Source organism: Rhinoraja longicauda, chromosome 2 (genome assembly GCF_053455715.1).
Source record: "Rhinoraja longicauda isolate Sanriku21f chromosome 2, sRhiLon1.1, whole genome shotgun sequence".
NCBI lineage: Eukaryota > Metazoa > Chordata > Chondrichthyes > Rajiformes > Arhynchobatidae > Rhinoraja > Rhinoraja longicauda.
In genome coordinates, this window is record NC_135954.1 from 12,568,344 (window position 1) to 12,589,528 (window position 21,185).

General features: G+C 47.2%; 1 protein-coding gene across 1 annotated transcript in view; it reads left to right on the plus strand.

Annotated features, from left to right (window-relative positions):
• The window catches only part of eepd1 (endonuclease/exonuclease/phosphatase family domain containing 1), a 97,845-nt gene that overhangs the window by 45,918 nt on the left and 30,742 nt on the right, over positions 1 to 21,185 (plus strand). Inside the window, exon 2 of the mRNA XM_078414972.1 lies at positions 14,896 to 14,947. Coding sequence (XP_078271098.1) covers positions 14,896 to 14,947 — 52 coding nt within the window. The remainder of the gene's footprint in view (positions 1 to 14,895; positions 14,948 to 21,185) is intronic.

A 21,185-nucleotide genomic window follows, 5' to 3' on the forward strand; every position in this document is an offset into this window, starting at 1 on the left:
CTCTCTCCACTGGCTCCCAGTACGGTACAGAATCAACTTCAAGCTCCTCCTATTCACATACAAAGCCCTAAACGGGCTTGCCCCCCATATCAAAAATCTTCTAACCCACCACTCTATCTCCAGGTCCCTCAGGTCGGCCGACTTGGGACTACTCACTATCCCGCGGTCTAGGCTTATGCTCAGGGGTGACCGCGCTTTTGCGGTTGCAGCTCCTAGACTGTAGAACAGCATCCCTCTCCCCATCAGAACTGCCCCCTCCATCGACTCCTTTAAGTCCAGGCTCAAAACCTATTTCTACTCCCTAGCGTTTGAGGCCCTCTGAGGGGGCGCTGTGAACTGTTTATGTATGTGCTGTTATGTTTGTGGGCCATTGTATGTTCGTTCTTGGTACCTGAACTGTTGTACAGCACTTTGGTCAACGTGGGTTGTTTTTAAATGCGCGATACAAATAAAATTGACTTGACTTGACTTGACTTGACTTGACTTGACTTGACTTGACTTGACTTGACTTGACTTGACTTGACTTGACTTGACTTGACAACCGGGTGCACAGTGGCAGGGCTATAAAGTGGTTATTGGCACAGAATGCCACTTTCTGGGACGATGAAGATGATTGGGGTTGGATGAATGTTATGAATTAGTTGCAACTTCTCCATCGCTTTTTAGCAGGAGCTCATTTGGTGATTAAATGATTGTCTACCTGCGCGTGGCACGGTCCAGCCTGCAGTTGCCATCAATGTAAATAAACACTGACACGAATAAATCCTGCTCAACATCTCCTCTTTTGCAAATCAAATTTGAAAGTATTGTTTCCATAGCTCATATTGCGAGTTCAGGAGTACACGAAGAAGGGTCTCGACCCGATACGTCACCTATTCCTTTTCCCCAGAGATGCTGCCTGGTCCGCTGAGTTACTCCAGCTTTTTGTGTCTATCTCTGGTGTGAAGCAGCATCTGCAGTTCCTTGTTAATCCAATAAATAGCTCGTAATGTTAGATTCATAGCATGCGCATGTGGCATATTTTGCATTCAACACATTTTAAGCGTTGATTAGAAAGATGGAAACATAGAAAATAGGTGCAGGAATAGGCCCATCGAGCTAGCACCGCCATTCAATATGATCATGGCTGATCATCCAAAATCAGTACCCGGTTCCTGTTTATTTACCCATATCCCTTGATTCCTTTAGCCCGAAGAGCTAAATCTAAGTCTCTCAAATTAAAGCAAGATGTGGAAGCCGATTTGTGCTCTAACTAGTCGACGAGCCGGCCCCAAGCTCCGCTTTACATGTGACACAGGTTTTGTGAGAGCTGTCAGCTGATTCTGTGGCATGTGACAGTCAGCTGCTGGATTACTGTCAGCGGCTGTTGCACTGTTTACTTGTGCTAACTCTAGTTGCTATCCCAAGGAAGCAGAACCCTGCAAGTCATCCATGACCTCACTGGCAGGACCCGTGCAGGAACTAGCTAGGCAGTCTCGTGGTTGCATCATTGCGGGGGATTCCACTGGCACTCACACGCTGACCAGTGCAGGTTTAGATTTAGATTTAGAGATACAGCGCGGAAACAGGCCCTTCGGCCCACCGAGTCCGTGCCGCCCAGTGATCCCCGCACACTAACACTATCCTACACACTCTAGGGACAATTTTTACATTTACCCAGTCAATTAACCTACATACCTGCACGTCTTTGGAGCGTGGGAGGAAACCGAAGATCTCGGAGAAAACCCACGCAGGTCACGGGGAGAACGTACAAACTCCGTACAGACGGCGCCCGTAGTCAGGATCGAACCTGAGTCTCAGGCGCTGCATTGGCTGTAAGGCAGCAACTCTACCGCTACGCCACCGTGCCGCCCTCAACACTCAGCGTTTCCAGTGGGTTTTTTTTTACATTAAACAAACTTTGTTAATAGTTCTAGACTTCGACAGAATTCTTTATTTTAAACAAACTTTGTTAATAGTGCTAGACTTTGGCAGAGTTCTTTATATTAAAATTAATATATGGAATAATATCAATATTTAATAAAAATTGTTATGTTAACAAATCTTGTTTAGTTTAGAGATACAGGCCCTTCGGCCCACTGAGTCCGCGTCGACCAGCGATCCAGTCACACTAACACCAAGGGCAATTTACAGTTATACCAAGCCAATTAACCTACACTGGTACAAATAACTTACACATTCAAGTCTAGTCAAGTTTATTTGTCACATACACATACACGATGTGCAGGGAAATGAAAGTGCCAATGCCTGCGGATTGTGCACAAAAAAGAATTACAGTTACACATATAAGTTAGTAAAGTTACTATAGTGTAGACAAAATTTAGTCTCTGGAGTTGTAAAAGTTGACAGTCCTGATGGCCTGTGGGAAGAAAGTATAAGAAAATAACAGCAGATGCTGGTACAAATCGAAGGTATTTATTCACAAAATGCTGGAGTAACTCAGCAGGTCAGGCAACATCTCTGGAGAGAAGGAATGGGTGAAGTTTCGGGTCGAGACCCTTCTTCACTCCGAAACATCAGCGAGACCAAATGTAGAATGGGCGATATTGTTTCGCTGAACACCTTTGCTCAATCTGCCTGAACCTACCTGATCTCCCGGTTGCCAAACACATTAATTCCCCTTCCCATTCCCACACTGACCTTTCTGTCCTAGGCCTCCTCCATTGTCACAGTGAGGCTAAATGCAAATTGGACGAACAGCACCTCATATTTTGCTTGGGCAGCTTCCAACCCAGTGGTATGAATATTAATTTCTCTAACTTCAAGTAACCCCTGCATTCCTTCTCTCTCCATCCCACCCCCACCCAAGTTGCACCAGCTTCTCATTCTCACCTAGCAAACAGCTACCAATGTTTCCTTTATCATTGTTTCTTTTTTTTTGCATATCTTACATTTATTTGTTCTACATCTCTCCACATCACCGTCTGTATCTCTCATTTCCCTTTCCCCTGACTCTCAGTCTGAAGAAGGGTCTTGACCCGAAATGTCACCCATTCCTTCTCTCCAGAGGTGCTGCCTGTCCCGCTGAGTTACTCCAGCGCTTTGTGTCTATCTTCGGTTTAAACCAGCATCTGCATTTCCTTCCTACACAACCCTCAAACCTGTACGTCTTTGGAGTGTGGGAGGAAACCGAAGATCCAGGAGAAAAATCACGCAGGTCACGGGAAGACCCTACAAACTCCGCACAGACAAGCACCTATAGTTAGTAGTTCTAAACTTTGCCAGCGTTCTTTATATTTAACAAACTGTGTTAATAGTTCTAGACTTTGGCATTGTTTTTTATATTAAACAAACGTAATAGTTCTAGACTTTGGCAGGGTTCTTGATATTAAACATACTGTGGTAGTAGCTCACGGCCTGTTCAGTCCACCAGGATCTACTGGATCTCCCGGTTGCTAACCATTTTAACTCCCTTTCCCATTCCCACACTGACCTTTCTATCCTGGGCCTCCTCCATAGCCACATTGAGGAACAATACTGGAGGAACAGCACCTCATATTCCACTTGGGTAGCTTACAACCCAACGGTATGAACATTGAATTATCCAAGGTTAGGTAACCTCTAACAACCCTGACTTCCCCCTCCACTTCCCCACTTCCCCCCCCCCCCCCCCCCCCCCCGCCGTGCCCCACCTGGACTGCACATATTTCTCCCCTCCCCCTTTATCTTCTCCTATATTCCTTCCTCTGGCTTCACAATTCGCAACTCTTCAATCTGTCTGTCTCACACCTTCATCTCTAATTTCTGGCCTTTGTTCTAGCCAACTTGCCAATCAATAACCCCCCTCGCCTGTGTGCACCTGTTACATGTCTTGGTTTGTCCTGCCTCTCCCCTCTTCCAGCTTTCCCCCCCTCCCCTCCCCCCACAATCAGTCTGAAGAAGGATCCCGACACAAAATGTCACCGATGCATGTTCTCCAGAGACTTTGCTTGAACTACTGAGTTTCTCCAGCACTTTGTGCTAATAGTTCTGAACTTTGGCAGAGTTCTTGATATTAAACAAACTGTGGTAATGGTTCTGGACTTTGGCAGAGTTCATTCAAATTAGAGAAAGGACCTTTTGTTGGATTCTTAAATATTTTTACACACAATGAAGCCTTTATATCTATCTTTAAATTGGCACTGGCAATTGGTACTGGCAATTGGTACTGGCAATTGGTACTGGCAATTGGTACTGGCAATTGGTACTGGCAATTGGTACTGGCAATTGGTACTGGCAATTGGTACTGGCAATTGGTACTGGCAATTGGTACTGGCAATTGGTACTGGCAATTGGTACTGGCAATTGGTACTGGCAATTGGTACTGGCAATTGGTACTGGCAATTGGTACTGGCAATTGGTACTGGCAATTGGTACTGGCAATTGGTACTGGCAATTGGTACTGGCAATTGGTACTGGCAATTGGTACTGGCAATTGGTACTGGCAATTGGTACTGGCAATTGGTACTGGCAATTGGTACTGGCAATTGAGGTGGATTGATTTCATCCAGGTTTATTGGTATTAGTGTGAGCAACATTAATAGTGTTGAATAAGAAAATAACTGCAGATGCTGGTACAAATCGATTTATTCACAAAATGCTGGAGTAACTCAGCAGGTCAGGCAGCATCTCGGGAGAGAAGGAATGGGTGACGTTTTGGGTCGAGACCCTTCTTCAGAGTCTGAAGAAGGGTCTCGACCCGAAACGTCACCCATTCCTTCTCTCCCGAGATGCTGCCTGACCTGCTGAGTTACTCCAGCATTTTGTGAATTAATAGTGTTGAAGTGAGCTGAGATTAATATTTCACTCAGAAATCGTGCTGGGTGGTGGTATTCACAATGCACTGCTTTCCACGTCTTATCGGCAGGGACATTGTTACGACTCTGGGTGTGCGATCTCCAAGACGCACTGAAGTATTTGTTGAGTTTAGTTTAGAGATACAGCGTGGAAACAGGCCCTTCGTGCCGCCGAGTCCGTGCCGACCGGCAGTAGCCCGTGTACTAATCCAATCCTACACACACTAGGGACAATTTACGGGTCAATTAATCTACAAACCTGCGCGGCTTTGGAATGTGGAAGGAAACCGGAGCACCCGGAGAACACGCACGTAGTGACGGGGAGCACGTGCACACTTCCCTACAGACAGCGCCTGAGGTCAGGATCGAACCCGGGTCTCTGGGTGCGGTGAGGCAGCAACTCAACCACTGCGCTATCGTGCTGCCATTCAATCATGACAGGGTATTATCTGAATGGTGTCAAGTTAGGAAAAGGGGACGTACAACGAGATCTGGGTGCCTAGTGCATCAGTCACTGAAAGGAAGCATGCAGGTACAGCAGGCAGTGAGGAAAGCCAAAGGAATGTTGGCCTTCATAACAAGAGAAGTTGAGTATAGGAGCAAAGAGGTCCTTCTGCAGTTGTACAGGGCCCTAGTGAGACCGCACCTGGAGTACTGTGTGCAGTTTTGGTCTCCAAATTTGGGGAAGGATATTCTTGCTATTGAGGGCGTGCAGCGTAGGTTTACTAGGTTAATTCCCGGAATGGCGGGACTGTCATATGTTGAAAGACTGGAGTGACTAGGCTTGTATACACTGGAATTTAGAAGGATGAGAGGAGATCTTATCGAAATGTGTAAGATTATTAAGGGGTTGGAACGTTAGAGGCAGGAAACATGTTCCCAATGTTGGGGGAGTCCAGAACAAGGGGCCACAGTTTATGAATAAGGGGTAGGTCATTTAGAACTGAGATGAGGAAAAACTTTTTCAGTCAGAGAGTTGTGAATCTGTGAAATTCTCTGCCTCAGAAGGCAGTGGGGGCCAATTCTCTGAATGCATTCAAGAGAGAGCTAGATAGAGCTCTTAAGGATAGCGGAGTTAGGGGGTATGGGGGAGAAGGCAGGAACGGGGTGCCGATTGAGAATGATCAGCCATGATCACATTGAATGGCGGTGCTGGCTCGAAGGGCTGAATGGCCTCCTCCTGCACCTGTTGTCTATTGTCTATTGTTTCCCTCTTAACCCCATTCTCATGCCTTCTCCCCATAACCCCTGACACCATGGAGTGAGTGATTGGCACATATAAATCTATTTACATGGACCAGGCACTGATGCCACATTTTTCAGGTAGGGGATATTTGTGCAGAGTCTGCTGGCATGGAGGGTCTCTCTATTTCCCTATCCCCCCTGAATCTTTTCCATGCTTTTCAGCTGCTGCGAGCTGCTTATTTGATGTTGCTTGGGTTGTTGCCACAGCATACTCTTTGGTTGTGACATCAGCGTAGAAGTTGACATTCCAAATAGTACCGCAGGTGGGAGTGAAAGTAGGTTCACAGCGGCACGGTGGCGCAGCGGTAGAGTTGCTGCCTTACAGCGTTTGCAGCACCGGAGACCCGGGTTCGATCCCGACTACGGGTGCTGTCTGTACGGAGTTTGTACGTTCTCCCCGTGATCTGCCTGGGTTTTGTCCGAGATCTTCAGTCTCCTCCCACACTCCAAAGACGTACAGGTTTGTAGGTTACTAGGCTTGGTATAAGTGTAAATTGTCCCTTAGTGTGTGTAGGATAGTGTTAATGTGCGGGGATCATTGGTCAGTGTGGACTCGGTGGGCCGAAGGGCCTGTTTTCGCGTTGTATCTCTAAACTAAACTAAAACTATTGAGGTTCTTCATTAACATGGCACCCTGAAGCATCCAGACCCCAACAAACGCAGAAGTCGTTGTGTTTTCCCAGTTGGAATGTGGAGGTGTGGAAGTGTGGAGTGGGGAAGATGTAGAGTGAGGGCATGGACATAGAGGGGAGAGACAGATACATTTTCTTAAGATTTCCCTGCCGATACAATAAAGTGAGACAACCTTATTCTGCAGAAACAAAGTTAGACGCCGAGTTGAGTTGATTTGATTTAGTTTATTGTCACGTGTAACATGGTTCAGTGAAAAGCTTTTGTTGCGTGCTAACCAGTCAGCAGAAAGACAACACATGATTTCAATCAAACCATTCACAGTGTACAGATACATGATAGCGTGAATAAAGTTTAGTGCGAGATAAAGCCAATAAAGTCCGATCAAAGATGGTCTGAGGGTCTCCAGTGAGGTAGATAGTAGCTCAGGACCGCTCTCTAGTTGAGGTAGGATGGTTCAGTTACCTGATAACACCTGGGAGGAAACTGTCATCGAGTCAAACAGTGATACAGTGTGGAAACAGGCCCTTCGGCCCAACTTGTCCACACCGGCCAACAAATCCCAGCTACACTAGTCCCACCTGCCAGCATTTGGTCCATATCCCTCCAAAACTGTCCTATCCATGTACCTGTCTAACTGCTTCTTAAATGTTGGGCTAGTCCCAGGTGGATACTATCTCCTCTGGCAGCTTGTTCCATAGACCCACCACCCTTTGTGTGAGAACGTTACCCCTCAGATTCCTATTAAATCTTCTCCCCTTCACCTTAAACCTATGTCCTCTGGTCCTCGATTCACCCACTCTGGGCAAGAGAGACTCTGTGCATCTCTGTCTCTGAGGAAACTTCACACTTCTACATCTTTTGCCCGATGGGAGAGAGGAGAAGAGGGAGTGGCCAGGATGCGACTCGTTTGCGACTGGTTTGATTAACATGAAGAATTCTGCCAAAGTCTAGAACCATTACCACAGTTTGTTTAATGTCAAGAACTCTGCCAAAGACTAGAGCCATTAACACAAAGTGCTGGAGTAACTCAATGGGTCAAGCAGCATCTGCGGAGGACATGGATAGGTGATGTTTGGGGCCTGATTAGTCCTGGTCTTTTCCCGCTGCCAGCTCTTCACTCCCCAGCCCTTTCTTGCAGTTTGAAGAAGGGTCACGACCTGAAACATCACCTATCCCTTTTCTCTAGAGATGCTGCCTGACCCACTGAGTTACTCCAGCACTTTGTGTCTATCTTTTGTGACCACCTTATTCTGATTAATTGACTGTTGAACATGTCCTGCCAGCAATCCAAGTGCTGGAATATTTTAGTTTTAGTTAAAACCAAGCAAAGGGTTCCTCATTGATTTCCTCTTGCAAGTATGATGCGGGTAATATTGTCTTTTGAAAAATAGAGAACCAAATGTTCAAACTAGTCTCCAACACCGAGGAAGACCAATCTCTACCATGGTATCCAGCTATCTGTATTCAAGAGCTGCTTTCAGTCTGACTGAACGTGACGATTGTGGCCGGTATATCTCCCCAACCTCAACAGCAGAGTATTTGTTTAATATGTCGTATAATAATAATAATAATAATTCATTTATTTTATATAGCGCCTTATCGCATGCTCAAAGCGCTTTACAAAAACAATTAACATAGAAACAAACAGACAAACTATCCTGACGGAAAAGCGGCGAATACACAACGCCAGCGTCCTCTCACGTCAGGGTCCGGCAGTAGACATTAAAAAGCACAAGACACACAGATATAATTTTTTACACAAACAGCCATCACAGTGATTGCTCTAGGCACACCCTCACTGTGATGGAAGGCAAAGTCTTATCTCCTCCTCATTCTTCTCCCGTGGTGCCACGAGGTGATCGAGGCTCCCAACTTTTTGAAGCCCCCACCGGGCGATGGAAAGTCCCAGGGCCGAGCCGAGCAGGCCGATGAAAGTCCTGAGCCCCCACCGGGCGATGGAAAGTCCCAGGGCCGAGCCGAGCAGGCCGATGAAAGTCCCGAGTCCCCACCGGGCGATGGAAAGTGCTGCGGCCGAGCCACGCAGGGTGATGAAGGGCCTGCGAGCGGGTCGATCGTACCTCGCGCTTCGGGGCGGTCGAAGCTGCTACGGCTGGAGCTCCCAAAAACCGGTCGCCAGCCAGGGACCTGCGAACTCCCGATGTTGCGGTCTGCAGGGCCCACGGCCGAAGCCTCCGAGATGGTAAGTCCAGACCCTGCCACCGGAGTCTTTGAGGTCGATCCCAGCTGGAGGCCGCCGACTCCACGATGTTAGGCCGTAGCGCGAACGGAGATACGACACGGTAAAGGTCGCATCTCCGTTGAGGAGGAGATTTGAAAAAAGGTTTCCCCCAACCCCCCCACCACCCCCCCCCACATACACAGAGTTAAAAATAAAACAAAACGTACATTTAACGACGACAATGACAAAAAACAACCAAAAAAACAGAGAGACTGCTGGTGAGCCGCAGCTGCAGAACACAGCCACGCCCCTATGAAACGCTGTTGATCAAAGAAAATTGACAAAATTTACCGTGAAGTGTTTATAAATTTTCAGATTCTATCCTGCAAGTACGTCTGTGTTGCTAAGGAACTCGAGTTTTTATCTTAACTGTTAAATCGATATTTATTTCCAAAGCATATTCCATTTGCTCAGTGCCTTGTGCTTGTGCGGAAACAGGTTCACAAGTTATAGGAGTAGAATTAGGCCGTTTGGCCCATCGAGTCTACCCCGCCATTCGATCATGGCTGATCTCTGCCTCCTCATCCCATTTTCCTGCCTTAACCCTTTGACACCCGTCCTAACTAACCCGAAACAAACTAACTGGAAATATTTTAATGACCGTGTCTGAGTGGCGATACCTTTTCCAAGTTAAGTAAATGTAAATACGTAAAAGAAGCCCTCAAATTACTAGGGTGAACTTTGTACATAAAGAATGGACAATGAGCCGAACTGCAGTTAGTCATCTGGCACATGGAAATGAACTGAACCTTTCAGGACGAGAGGAAATCTGTCCTTGCCTTGGTGACTGGGAAGCTTCAGTCTGAAGTCCTGCAAACCGTGTGCAGGCACAGCTTTGTGCCCAGGCCCTTGCATTCATTAGAGGCAGAAGCTATAAAGCTGGGCTTGCCATATTTCATAATTTACTACATGGTCTCGCCTGGGTACTTGAGTCCTACTTCCACTTTCCCAAGGGCAGTTAGAGTGCGTCAGTGCTGCTGCCATAACCACATGCCACACATAATGAAAAGGACAAGCAGTTCAATTCAGTTTAGTTTATTCTCACGTGTACCGAGGTACATTGGAAAGCTTTTGTTGCTGCCCTAACCTCGGCGGCACGGTGGCGCAGCGGTAGAGTTGCTGCTTTACAGCGCTTGCGGCCCGGAGACCCGAGTTCGATCCTGACTACGGGCGCCGTCTGCACGGGGTTTGTACGTTCTCCCCGTGACCTGCGTGGGTTTTCTCCGAGATCTTCGGTTCCCTCCCACACTCCAAACACGTACAGGTTTGTAGGTTAATTGCCTTGGTATAATTGTAAATTGCCCCCGGTGTGCGTGAGATAGTGTTAATGTGCGGGGATCGCTGGTCGGTGCGGGCTCAGTGGGCCAAAGGGCCTGCTCCCACGCTGTATCTCTAAGCTAAACTAAATACGCCAATGAAATGAAAGAGCAGTACCTGGCTGAGTCTTGTAGTCACAGGAGCAGAATTAGGCCGTTCAGTCCATCAAGTCAACTCCACCATTCAATCATGGCCAAACTAGCTTTCCCTCTCAACCCCATTCTCCTGCCTTCTCCCCATAACCTTTGAGTACCTTTATTAATCAAGAACCTCCACAGCAGTCTCATGGCAGAGCAAAGCCTTTGGCCTTTGTTCCCAGAGTGACGGAGCTGGGGTTACATTCACCAGAGCTCCTTACTTCTTTGTCGTCCTTATTGCAAGAAACCTCCTGCAACCTGAGGTGACAGTAGCATTGCTATTAAATGATTGGAGTGGCGCAGCCGGTGGGGCTGCTGCCTCACAGCGCCAGGGATCCTTCCTGACCTCGGCTGCTGCCTGTGTGGAGTTTGAGCGTTCTCCCAGTGACCGCGTGGGTTTCCTCCGGGTGCTCCGGTTTCCTCCCGCGTCCCAAAGTCGTGCGGTTGATTTTGCTTCTGTAAATTGCCCCTGGTGTGTAGGGAGTGGATGAGAAAGTGGGATAACATAGAACCAGTGTGAACGGGTGATCGCTGGTCGGCATGGACTCGGTGGGCCAAAGGGCCTGTTTCCATGCTGTATCTCTAAACTAAAGTAAACATGCTAATGCAAACACTAAAGTTTAGTAATAGCCTGGCTATTGATCCACATTCCACTAGGGAGTAGAGAAATGTAAATTCACATTATTAAATTAGACTGATAGGACTGGCAGAAGCTCACCAACTCATTGGTTTCTCCCCCCCCCCCCCCCCCATTTCCCATGTACTGTCTTAGCCTTGCCTCACTAAAGGAATAATTAAATCACAGATTTAAACAAGCCCCTTCAGCCCACTTCATCCATGCAGTCCGTGCTGCCGATTCGCACACATCCCATTTGCCTGTGTTTGGGCCTCATCCTTCTACTCCATTTCTATCCAAGCACCTGTGGAAAAAAAACCCATCTAAATATTGTAAAAGTTGTAATTGTATCCGCCTGCAACATCTCTGGTGGCTTGCTCCCAATATCCATAACCATCTGTGCGGAAAAACCTAGTGTAGGCTTATTATTGTCACGTGCAGCGAGACGCGGTGAAAGGCTTTTGTTTTTGCGTGCTCTCCAAGCAAATCACATCGTACCGTGCGTGAGTACAGTCAAAGCATGCACGAGTGCACCAGGTAGTGCAAAGAGAAAAACACCACCGTGCAGAATGTAGTTCCACTGCATTGTGGCATTACAGTTCCAGAGAAAATGTCCAATGTGCACAATGGGGTGGCAGACCATTCAGGACCTTCCTGAATCTGGTGGTTTAGTTTAGTATATTATCCTTTTCGTGTCCACTCAATCCAGGCCTTTCATTATTCGCGAGGTCACTGGATATGGGAGAGCCCCCCCTGACATCAGTCTAAAGAAAGGTCTCGACCCGAAACATCACCCATTCCTTCTCTCCTGAGATGCTGCCTGACTAATAAGTGTAAATACTTATGGTGATGAAGTAGATTGCATTATCACCACAGCATAACAGTCAAAGGATAGGATTTTGCATCATTCTCCTGATACTAATGTGGATAAGAATATAATATAAGAAAATAACTGCAGTTGCTGGTACAAATCGAAGGTATTTATTCACAAAATGCTGGAGTAACTCAGCAGGTCAGGCAGCATCTCGGGAGAGAAGGAATGGGCGACGTTTCAGGTCGAGACCCTTCTTCAGACTGATGTCAGGGGGGCGGGACAAAGGAAGGATTATAGGTGGAGACAGGAAGATAGAGGGAGATCTGGGAAGGAGGAGGGGAAGAGAGGGACAGAGGAACTATCTAAAGTTGGAGAAGTCGATGTTCATACCACTGGGCTGCAAGCTGCCCAGGCGAAATATGAGGTGCTGTTCCTCCAATTTCCGGTGGGCCTCACTATGGCACTGGAGGAGGCCCATGACAGAAAGGTCAGACTGGGAATGGGAGGGGGAGTTGAAGTGCTCGGCCACCGGGAGATCAAGAATGATCAGCCATGATCACATTGAATGGCGGTGCTGGCTCGAAGGGCCGAATGGCCTACTCCTGCGCCTATTGTCTATTGTTTATCCAGCAGTGCCTCCGCATTTTTAATTTCTCAAGCTTCTGTGACTCTGAGGGGAATTGATAGGCTTGAAGTCTTTCACCCAGAGTGGGGAAATCAAAAGTGAGAGGGGTAATGTTTAAGGTGAGAGGGACAAGATTTAATAGGAACCTGAGGGGCAACTTCTTCACTCAGAGTTTGGTGGGTATATGATACAAGCTGCCAGAGGAGGTAGTTGAGGCAGACACTTAAAGCACTAACAGCATTTAAAGGACACTTGGACAGGTACATGAGTAGGAAAGGTTTAGAGGGATATGGGCCAGATGTGGGCAAATGGGTCTAGTTTAGATGGGGCATCTTGGTCTGCATCAGGTTCTTGATCAGTTGGGCAGGTGGGCTGAAGAATGGTTATCATATCATATCATATATATACAGCCGGAAACAGGCCTTTTCGGCCCACCAAGTCCGTGCCGCCCAGCGATCCCCGCACATTAACACTATCCTACACCCACAAGGGACAATTTTTACATTTACCCAGCCAATTAACCTACATACCTGTACGTCTTTGGAGTGTGGGAGGAAACCGAAGATCTCGGAGAAAACCCACGCAGGTCACGGGGAGAACGTACAAACTCCTTACAGTGCAGCACAGTTCAGCACAGTGTGAAATGATACATTTTGGGAAGTCAAACCAGGGCAGGGCCTTCATAGTGTATGGCTGTGCTCTGGGGAGTGTTGTAAATCAGAGGGATCTAGGAGTGCAAGTACATAGTTCCTTGAAAGTGGCATCACAGATGGATAGGGTGGTCAAGAAGGCTTTCTAGAGAGAGCTAAATAGAGCTCTTAAGGATAGTGGAGTCAGAGGGTATGGGGAGAAGGCAGGAACGGGGTACTGATTGAGAATGATCAGCCATGATCACGTTGAATGGTGGTGCTGGCTCGAAGGGCCAAATGGCATCCTCCTGCACCTATTGTCTATTGTCTATAGTCTATTGACACATTGGCCTTCATCAGTCAGAGTATTGAGTATAGAAGTTGGCAGGTTATGTTACAGTTGTACAAGACATTGGCGAGGCCACATTTGAAGTGTTGTGTTCAGTTTTGGTCATTCTGTTATAGGAAAGATTGTTGTTAAGCTGAAAGTGTGCGGAGATGGTTTAGGAGAATGTTAAGGGCCTGACCTGTAGGGGGAGGTTAAGCAGGCTAGGACTTTATTCCTTGGAGCGCAGGAGGTTGAGGGGTGATCTTACAGTGTGTATAACATTGTGAGGGAATTAGAGAGGGTAACTACACACAGTCTTTTACCCAGACAAGGGAATCAAGAACCAGAGGTCACCAAGCAGTCACCAGAGGTTCAAAGTGAGGGGGAAAGATTTAATAGGAACCTGAGGGGCAAGTTTTTTGACACAAAGGGTGGTGGGTATAAGGACCGAGCTGCCAGTTGTGGCAGGGACTATCACGACATTTAAAATAAATTTGGATAGGTACATGGATAGGATGGGTTTAGAAGGATATGGGCCAAACGCAGGCAGGTGGGACCAGTGCAGATGGGGCATGTTGGTTGGCGTGGGCAAGTTGGGCCGAAGGGCCTGTTTCCATGCTGTATGACTCTATGGCAAGAACGAGTTGGGCCGAAGGGCCTGTTTCCACACTGTATGACTCTATGGCATGAATGAGTTGGGCCGAAGGGCCTGTTTCCACACTGTATGACTCTATGGCATGAACGAGTTGGGCCGAAGGGCATGTTTCTGTGCTGTTTGACTCCATGAACCTTTCTTTAAGGTAATGTACCATCTGTCCATTGCACTGAGCAAAACAGTGCTTTGCTTTTATGTGAGAGAGCTGAATGGTATTATTTTTGTCGTTTATGTTATTAAAACCCTGCCAAAGAAAATGTTCATTTGTCATTTTGTCAAAAAAAAAGCAACCAGTTGGGAGACCCTGTGGAGCGGCATCTTGATCGGCATGGACTAATTGGTCTGAACGCCTGTTTCCTTGCTGTGTGACCCTGTCACTCTAATGCACCATCCTCTTTATCAAGGATTTAATGAGCAATTAGCCGGGCGTTGGGTGCAAACCTTTCCTGCCGGCCCGACAAACCTCCCCCAACTGATGACCCGTGGACCCGTTGCCAGCCGGGGAGTTTCCCCCGGGGCCGGGGGCGGGCGAGGGGGGAGAGGAAAGGGGAGAGGGAGCCACTCACCCCGGCCCCGGGCGGCCATCGCGAGCCGTGGACCCTTTGGGTGGAAACCTCTCCTGCAGCGGCAGCTCGACGGCGACGGCCATCTTCTCTGACCCTCTGCACCACGGGAGGAAGGTCAGGCACGGGGCAGGCCGGGACGGGCGACGGTCCTCCCGGCGGGGGGGGGGGGGCGCATTTATTAAAGTTTATTAAGTTCATTGCTTTGAAAATGTAACCAAACTTGATCAATGGAGACCGCAGGGAAATGGTGAGTAGGGTGGATGTGCTGGATTTGAAAAGTCCATTTCATGAGGTATTGCTTTTTCTTGTTTTCCAGCATCAAGTTGTTGGCAGTGCAGGAAATTAGTGATCGAGAAGCTCTGGAAAAGGTACGTTTTTCAAAAGTTTTGCTGCCTTTAAATAATTGTACAAACAACTTGCGAGGATAGTTCAACTAATTTGAAGGACAATTTGAAAGGCGGCACATTGGCACAGCAGTAGAGTTGCTGCCTTACAGCGCTAGAGATACAGGTTCGATCCTGACAACGAGTGCTGTCTGTATGGAGTTTGTCCGTGCTCCCCGTGACCTGCGTGGGTTTACTCCGGGTGCTCCTGTTTCCCCCCACGCTCCAAAGACATGCAGGTTTATGGACGATCTGGCTTGGTAAAATTGTACATTGTCCCTAGTGTGTGTAGGATAGAGTTAGTGTGCGGGGAACGCTGGTTGGCACGGACTCGGTGGGCCGAAGGGCCTCTTTTCGCGCTGTATCTCTAAACTACACAACTATCATCGTTACTTTTTTGCATATCTTTCAATCATTCATTGTTCTATATCTCTCTACATCATTGTCTACATCCTCTTGTTTCCCTTTCCCCTGACTTTCAGTCTGAGGAAGGGTCTCGATCCGAAACGTCATCCAGAGATGCTGCCTGTCCCGCTGAGTTACTCCAGCTTTTTGTGTCTATCTTCAGTTTAAGCCAGCATCTGCAGTTCCTTCCTGCACGTCAAGGTTGTGTGGGTTGGCTCAAGAACCTGATAGGTTTAGGAATGTCGCTGTTCCTAACTTGGTGGTCTGCGACTTCAGGCTTCTATGAATCCAAAGTAGTTTGTGCTGAGTATCTCTGTTTATGTTGGAATTAGAGGATCTCGTGCCTCAAGATCTAGTGCACTCTTTCTGTAGTCTTTAGAGATACAGCGCAGAAACAGGCCCTTCAGCCCACTGAAACCGTGCCGACCAGCAATCACCCCACACAATAGCACCATCCTACGTACAAGTGACAATTTACAATTTTACCGAAGCCAATTAACGTAGAGTGTGGGAGGAAACCGCGCACGCCAAGAAAACCCACGCGGTTTGGTTGAGTTTAGAGATATAGTGCGGAAACAGGCCCTTTCGGCCCACCGTGTCTGCACCGACCAGCGATCCCCGCACATTAACACTATCCTACACACACTGGGAACAATTTTTACATTTGCCCAGCCAATTTACCTACATACCTGTACGTCTTTGGAGTGTGGGAGGAAACCGAAGATCTCAGAGAAAACCCACGCAGGTCACGGGGAGAACGTACAAACTCCGTACAGACGGCGCCCGTAGTCGGGATGGAAGCTGGGTCTCTGGTGCTGTAAGGCAGCATCTCTGTTGCTGTGCCACCGTGGTGCCCATATATCTAGAGCTGCTACTGCTCTGCTGTGCTGGAGACTGCTGTGCAGGCTCCAATATATGAAGCCTCATGTACGCTTTTGGGATGTGCACAATACGTCAATAAAAATTGTCTTTTCTATATATTTATGTGGACATGTGGATGTGGAGAGGATGTTTCCACTAGTGGGAGAGTCTAGGACCAGAGGCCACGGCCTCAGAATTAAAGGACGTTCCTTCAGGAAGGCGATGAGAAGGAATTTCTTTAGTCAGAGGGTGGTGAACCTGTGGAATTCTTTTCCACAGAAGGCTGTGGAGGCCAAGTCAGTGGATATTTTTTAAAGCAGCGATAGAGAGATTCTTGGTTAGTGAAGGAGTCAGCGGTTATGGGGAGAAGGCAGGAGAATGGAGTTAGAAGGGAGAGATAGATTAGGCACGATTGAATGGCAGAGTAGACTTGTTGGGCCGAATGGCCTAATTCTGCTCCTTTCGCTTATGACCTTATATTGCTTCAGACTAAAAAAAAAGGCTGAAAATATATTAATGTAGCTTTATCAACAATTTGTTTGAAATGTCATGAACGTATAACTGGGCATCTTAGCCGACATTTAAGTCTATTGCACATCTTCATGTTTTTCAATTCCAGGTGTCACATATTAAATGTAATGTTGGTTTTACATTAGGCATTGCAAATAAGAAAATTGTAGTACTCAAAAATCAAAGTACTGTTTTAGTGCCTCAGGGTTATAGGTTTATGGACAAGAAGACCTGGCGGCATTGTGGCGCAATGGTAGGGTTGCTGCCTCACAGTGCCAGAGATCCAGGTTCAAGCCTGACAACGGGTGATGTCTGTGTGGAGTTGTCGGAAAATAACTGCAGATGCTGGTCCAAATTGAAGGTAGACACAAAATGCTGGAGTAACTCAGCGGGTCAGGCAGCATCTCAGTAGAGAAGGAATGGGCGACGTTTCGGGTCGAGACTGAAGACCCTTCTTCAGTTTCGACCCGAAACGTCACCCATTCCTTCTCTCCTGAGATTTTGCCTGGCCCGCTGAGTTATTCCAGCATTTTGTGCCTACCTTCTGTATGGAGTTTATACGTTTCCCTTGTGACCGCGAGGGTTTTCTCCAGTTACTGTGTCCAGTTCTGGTCCTAATACTATCAGAAGGACATGGAGGCTTTGGAGAGGGTGCAGGAGAGGTTCACCGGGATGTTGCCTGGGTTAGAGAGGATAAGCTGTAAGAAGAGATTGGACAAACTTGGATTGTTTTTTTCTGGAGCATCAGAGGCTGAGGGGTGAAGTTTCCAAAGTTGAGAAGTGTAGATTGAGTAGATGGTCAGAGTCCTTCAAAGAGCATAAGACATAGGAGCAGAATTGGGCAATTCGGCCCAACAAGTCTACTCTGCCTTTCGATCATGGCTGATCTATTTGTCCCTCTCAACTTACTAATCAAGAATCTATCGCTTTTAAAATATCCTATGCCTTGGCCTCCACGGTTGTGTGTGGCAATGAATTCCACAGATTCACCATCCTCCAGCTGAAGAAATCCCTGCTCACGGATGTAAGGAGGTTTCCTGCCAGGATGTAAATGTTAAACATTTGAGCCCCTTGCTTTCATCTGAGAGGGAGGAAGTTGAAAGTTGAAAGGAGAATTTTGAAGCAAGTATTTTTTTGACTCAGAGCGGGAGGTGCCTGGAACACCACTCCAGGTGAGGTGGTGGAAACAGATAAAATGGCGATGAAAGTAAGCGTGCAGGTACAGCAGGCAGTGAAGAAAGCTAATGGCACGTTGGCCTTCATAACGAGACGATTTGAGTACAGGAGCAAAGAAGTCCTTCTGCAGTTGTGTAGGGCCCTTGTGAGACCACATCTGGAGTATTGTGTGCAATTTTGGTCTCCTAATTTGAGGAAGGACGTCCTTGCTATTGAGGTAGGTTCACGAGGTTAATCCCCGCGATGGAGGGACTGCCATCTGAGGAAAGATTGGAAAGACTAGGCTTGTATTCACTGGAGTTTAAAAGGATGAGAGGGGATCTTATAGAGACGTATAAAATTATAAAAGGACTAGACAAGCTAGATGCAGGAAAAATGTTCCCAATGTTGGGGGAGTCCAGAACCAGGGGCCACAGTCTAAGAATAAAGGGGAGGCCATTTGAAACAGGTGAGAAGAAACTTTTTCACCCAGAGAGTTGTGAATTTGTGGAATTCTCTGCCACAGAGGGCAGTGGAGGCCAATTCACTGGATGAATTTAAAAGAGGGTTAGATAGAGCTCTAGGGGCTAGTGGAATCAAGGGATATGGAGAGAAGTTGGGCACAGGTTACAGATTGTAGATGATCAGCCACGATGGCTCGAAGGGCCAAATGGCCTCCTCCTGCACCTATTTTCTATGTTTCTATGATGCTTAAGGGGAATTTAGGCAGGCACATGAACATGCAGAAAATGGAGGGATTTGCATCATGTGCAAGCAGATGGGATTAGTTTAGTTTGGCATCATGGTTGGCACAGACATTGGAGGCTGAAGGGCCTGTTCTTGTCTTGCACTGTTCAATGTCATATTGGAGGAACAGCATCTCATATTTCGCTTGGGCCGTTTTACAACCCAATGGTATGAATATTGATGTCTCTAACTTCAAGTAACCCCTGCATTCCCTCTCTCTCCATCTCTCCCCCACCAGCTTCAAGGTCATCTTGTTGAATCTCATTGACTGTAACTCGTTCTCAGCTAACATACAGCTACCAATGGCCTGTTTCCTTTATCATTGTTACTTTTTGGCATATCTTTCACACATTCCTATCTCTCTCTCTACATCGCCGTCTGTACCTCACGTTTCCCTCTCCCCTGACTCTCCAGTCTGAAGAAGGGTCTCGACCCGAAACGTCACCTATTCCTTTTCTCCAGAGATGCTGTCTGACCCGCTGAGTTACTCCAGATTTTTGTGTCTATCTTATGTTCTCAGATATTGTGCAGGATTTACTGTTTGTCCAGATGTCAACCTATTTTTTGTTCCATTTTGTGTCTAAAGATACAAAACAGCTGATTATAGCGGCAGGAATGTGTGCATGACTCATTAATGCCAAATCATTTGGAGGCTTAATGTGTACAAGCAGTCCAATGAGATATCTGGAGTATGTGGGGGATTGCCAGATGAAAGTAGGGGACGTGTACAAGAAAGGGAAAATATAATTGATCGGACATGACAACTCTTCCACTGAGAATGTCTTTCTCTTTGTACTTTTCATTTACTGACGCCATTTAACAAGGTCCTCCGTGCTACGTTAAACTTGCTCTGCTCTTATCATTTGATGTTTAAAGAAATCTGCAATAGATTTAATAGTGGTTGAAGGAAAATGAAGACATTCAGTTTGAGATGAAGAAATGATGCCTGCTCTGGTAAATCAGTGGTGCAGCTGGTAGAGCTGCTGCCTCGCAGCGCCAGAGACTCAGGATTCGATCCTCACCCCGGCCACAAAGGCTCTCTGTGTGGCGTTTGCACGTTCTCCCTGTGAGTTTCTCGTGGGTTTCCTCCTGGTGCTCCGGTTTCCTACCACATTCCAAAGACGTTCATAAGTTCAGAGTTGATAGGAGCAGAATTAGGCCATTCGGCTCATCGAGTCTACTCTGCTATTCAATCCTGGCTGATCTATCTCTCCCTCCTGCCTCCTGCCTTCTTCCCATACCCTCTGACACCTGTACTAATCAAGAATCTATCGATCTCTGTCTTAAAAAATATCCATTGACTTGGCCTCCACAGCCTTCTGTAGCAATCAATTCCACTGATTCACCACCCTCTGACTAAAGAAATTCCTCCTTATCTCCTTCCTAAAGGAACGTCCTTTAATTCTGAGGCTATGACCTCTGGTGCTAGACTCTCCCACTTGTGGAAACATCCTCTCCATGTCCATTCTATTCAGCTGTGCAGGTTTACAGGTTAATTGGTCTCTGTAAATTGCCTCTAGTGTGTAGGGAGTGGATGGGAAAGTGGGATAACAGAGAACTAGTGTGAACGGGTGATTGATGGTTGGAGTGGACTTGGGCCATAGGGCCTGTTTCCCTGCTGTGTCACTAAACTAAATGAATGAATGAATGAATAAGTTTATTGGCCAAGTATGTGCATATATAAGGAATGTGCCTTGGTGCTCCGCTCACAAATGACAACACAAACATACAGTTAACAATTAAGAATAAAGCATAACCACATCAAAACAATAAGGATACAACATTACGGTCTAAACATGTGGGTGAGAATAAACCAGAGGGGTCAGAGATGATCTTGCCCGCTCGCTTCCTGGCCCTTGCAGTGTACAGTTCGTCAATGGGGGGAAGGTTGCAGCCAACAAACTTCTCAGCTTCGGATGTCGTGCTCGGTGGCTGAGCCAAACCAGACCACGATGGAGAAGGTGAGGAATGGACTCAATGATGGCAGTATAGAAGTGGACCATCATTGCTTCTGAGGTGGCAGATTGTGTTTCCTCAGTTGCTGTAGGATGTACATCCTCTGTTGAGCCTTTTTGACTGTGGAGTCGATGGTGGCCCCCCCATTTAAGGTCCCTGGAGACGATGGTGCCAAGGAACTTGGAATTACTCCACAGATGTGACTGTGGTGTTGTCGATGGTGAGTGGGGGGAGGGGAGGAGGAGCTCTTCGAAAGTCTACAATTAGTTCCACTGTGCTAGATAGAGCTCTTAAGGATAGCGGAGTCAGGGGGTATGGGGAGAAGGCAGGAACGGGGTACTGATTGAGAATGATCAGCCATGATCACATTGAATGGCGGTGCTGGCTCGAAGGGCCGAATGGCCTCCTCCTGCACCTATTGTCTATTGTCTATTGTTATGTGTTATGTCTGAGAACTGGAAAAGGACAGAGCTTTTGTAAGTGTCAGAACTATTCCAAAGGCAGGGAAGCACCTGAACTGTAGTGTGTTGGTGACCATAATGAGATGATATAAAACCATCGACTTAGAATGTAGACACAAGGAGTTTCA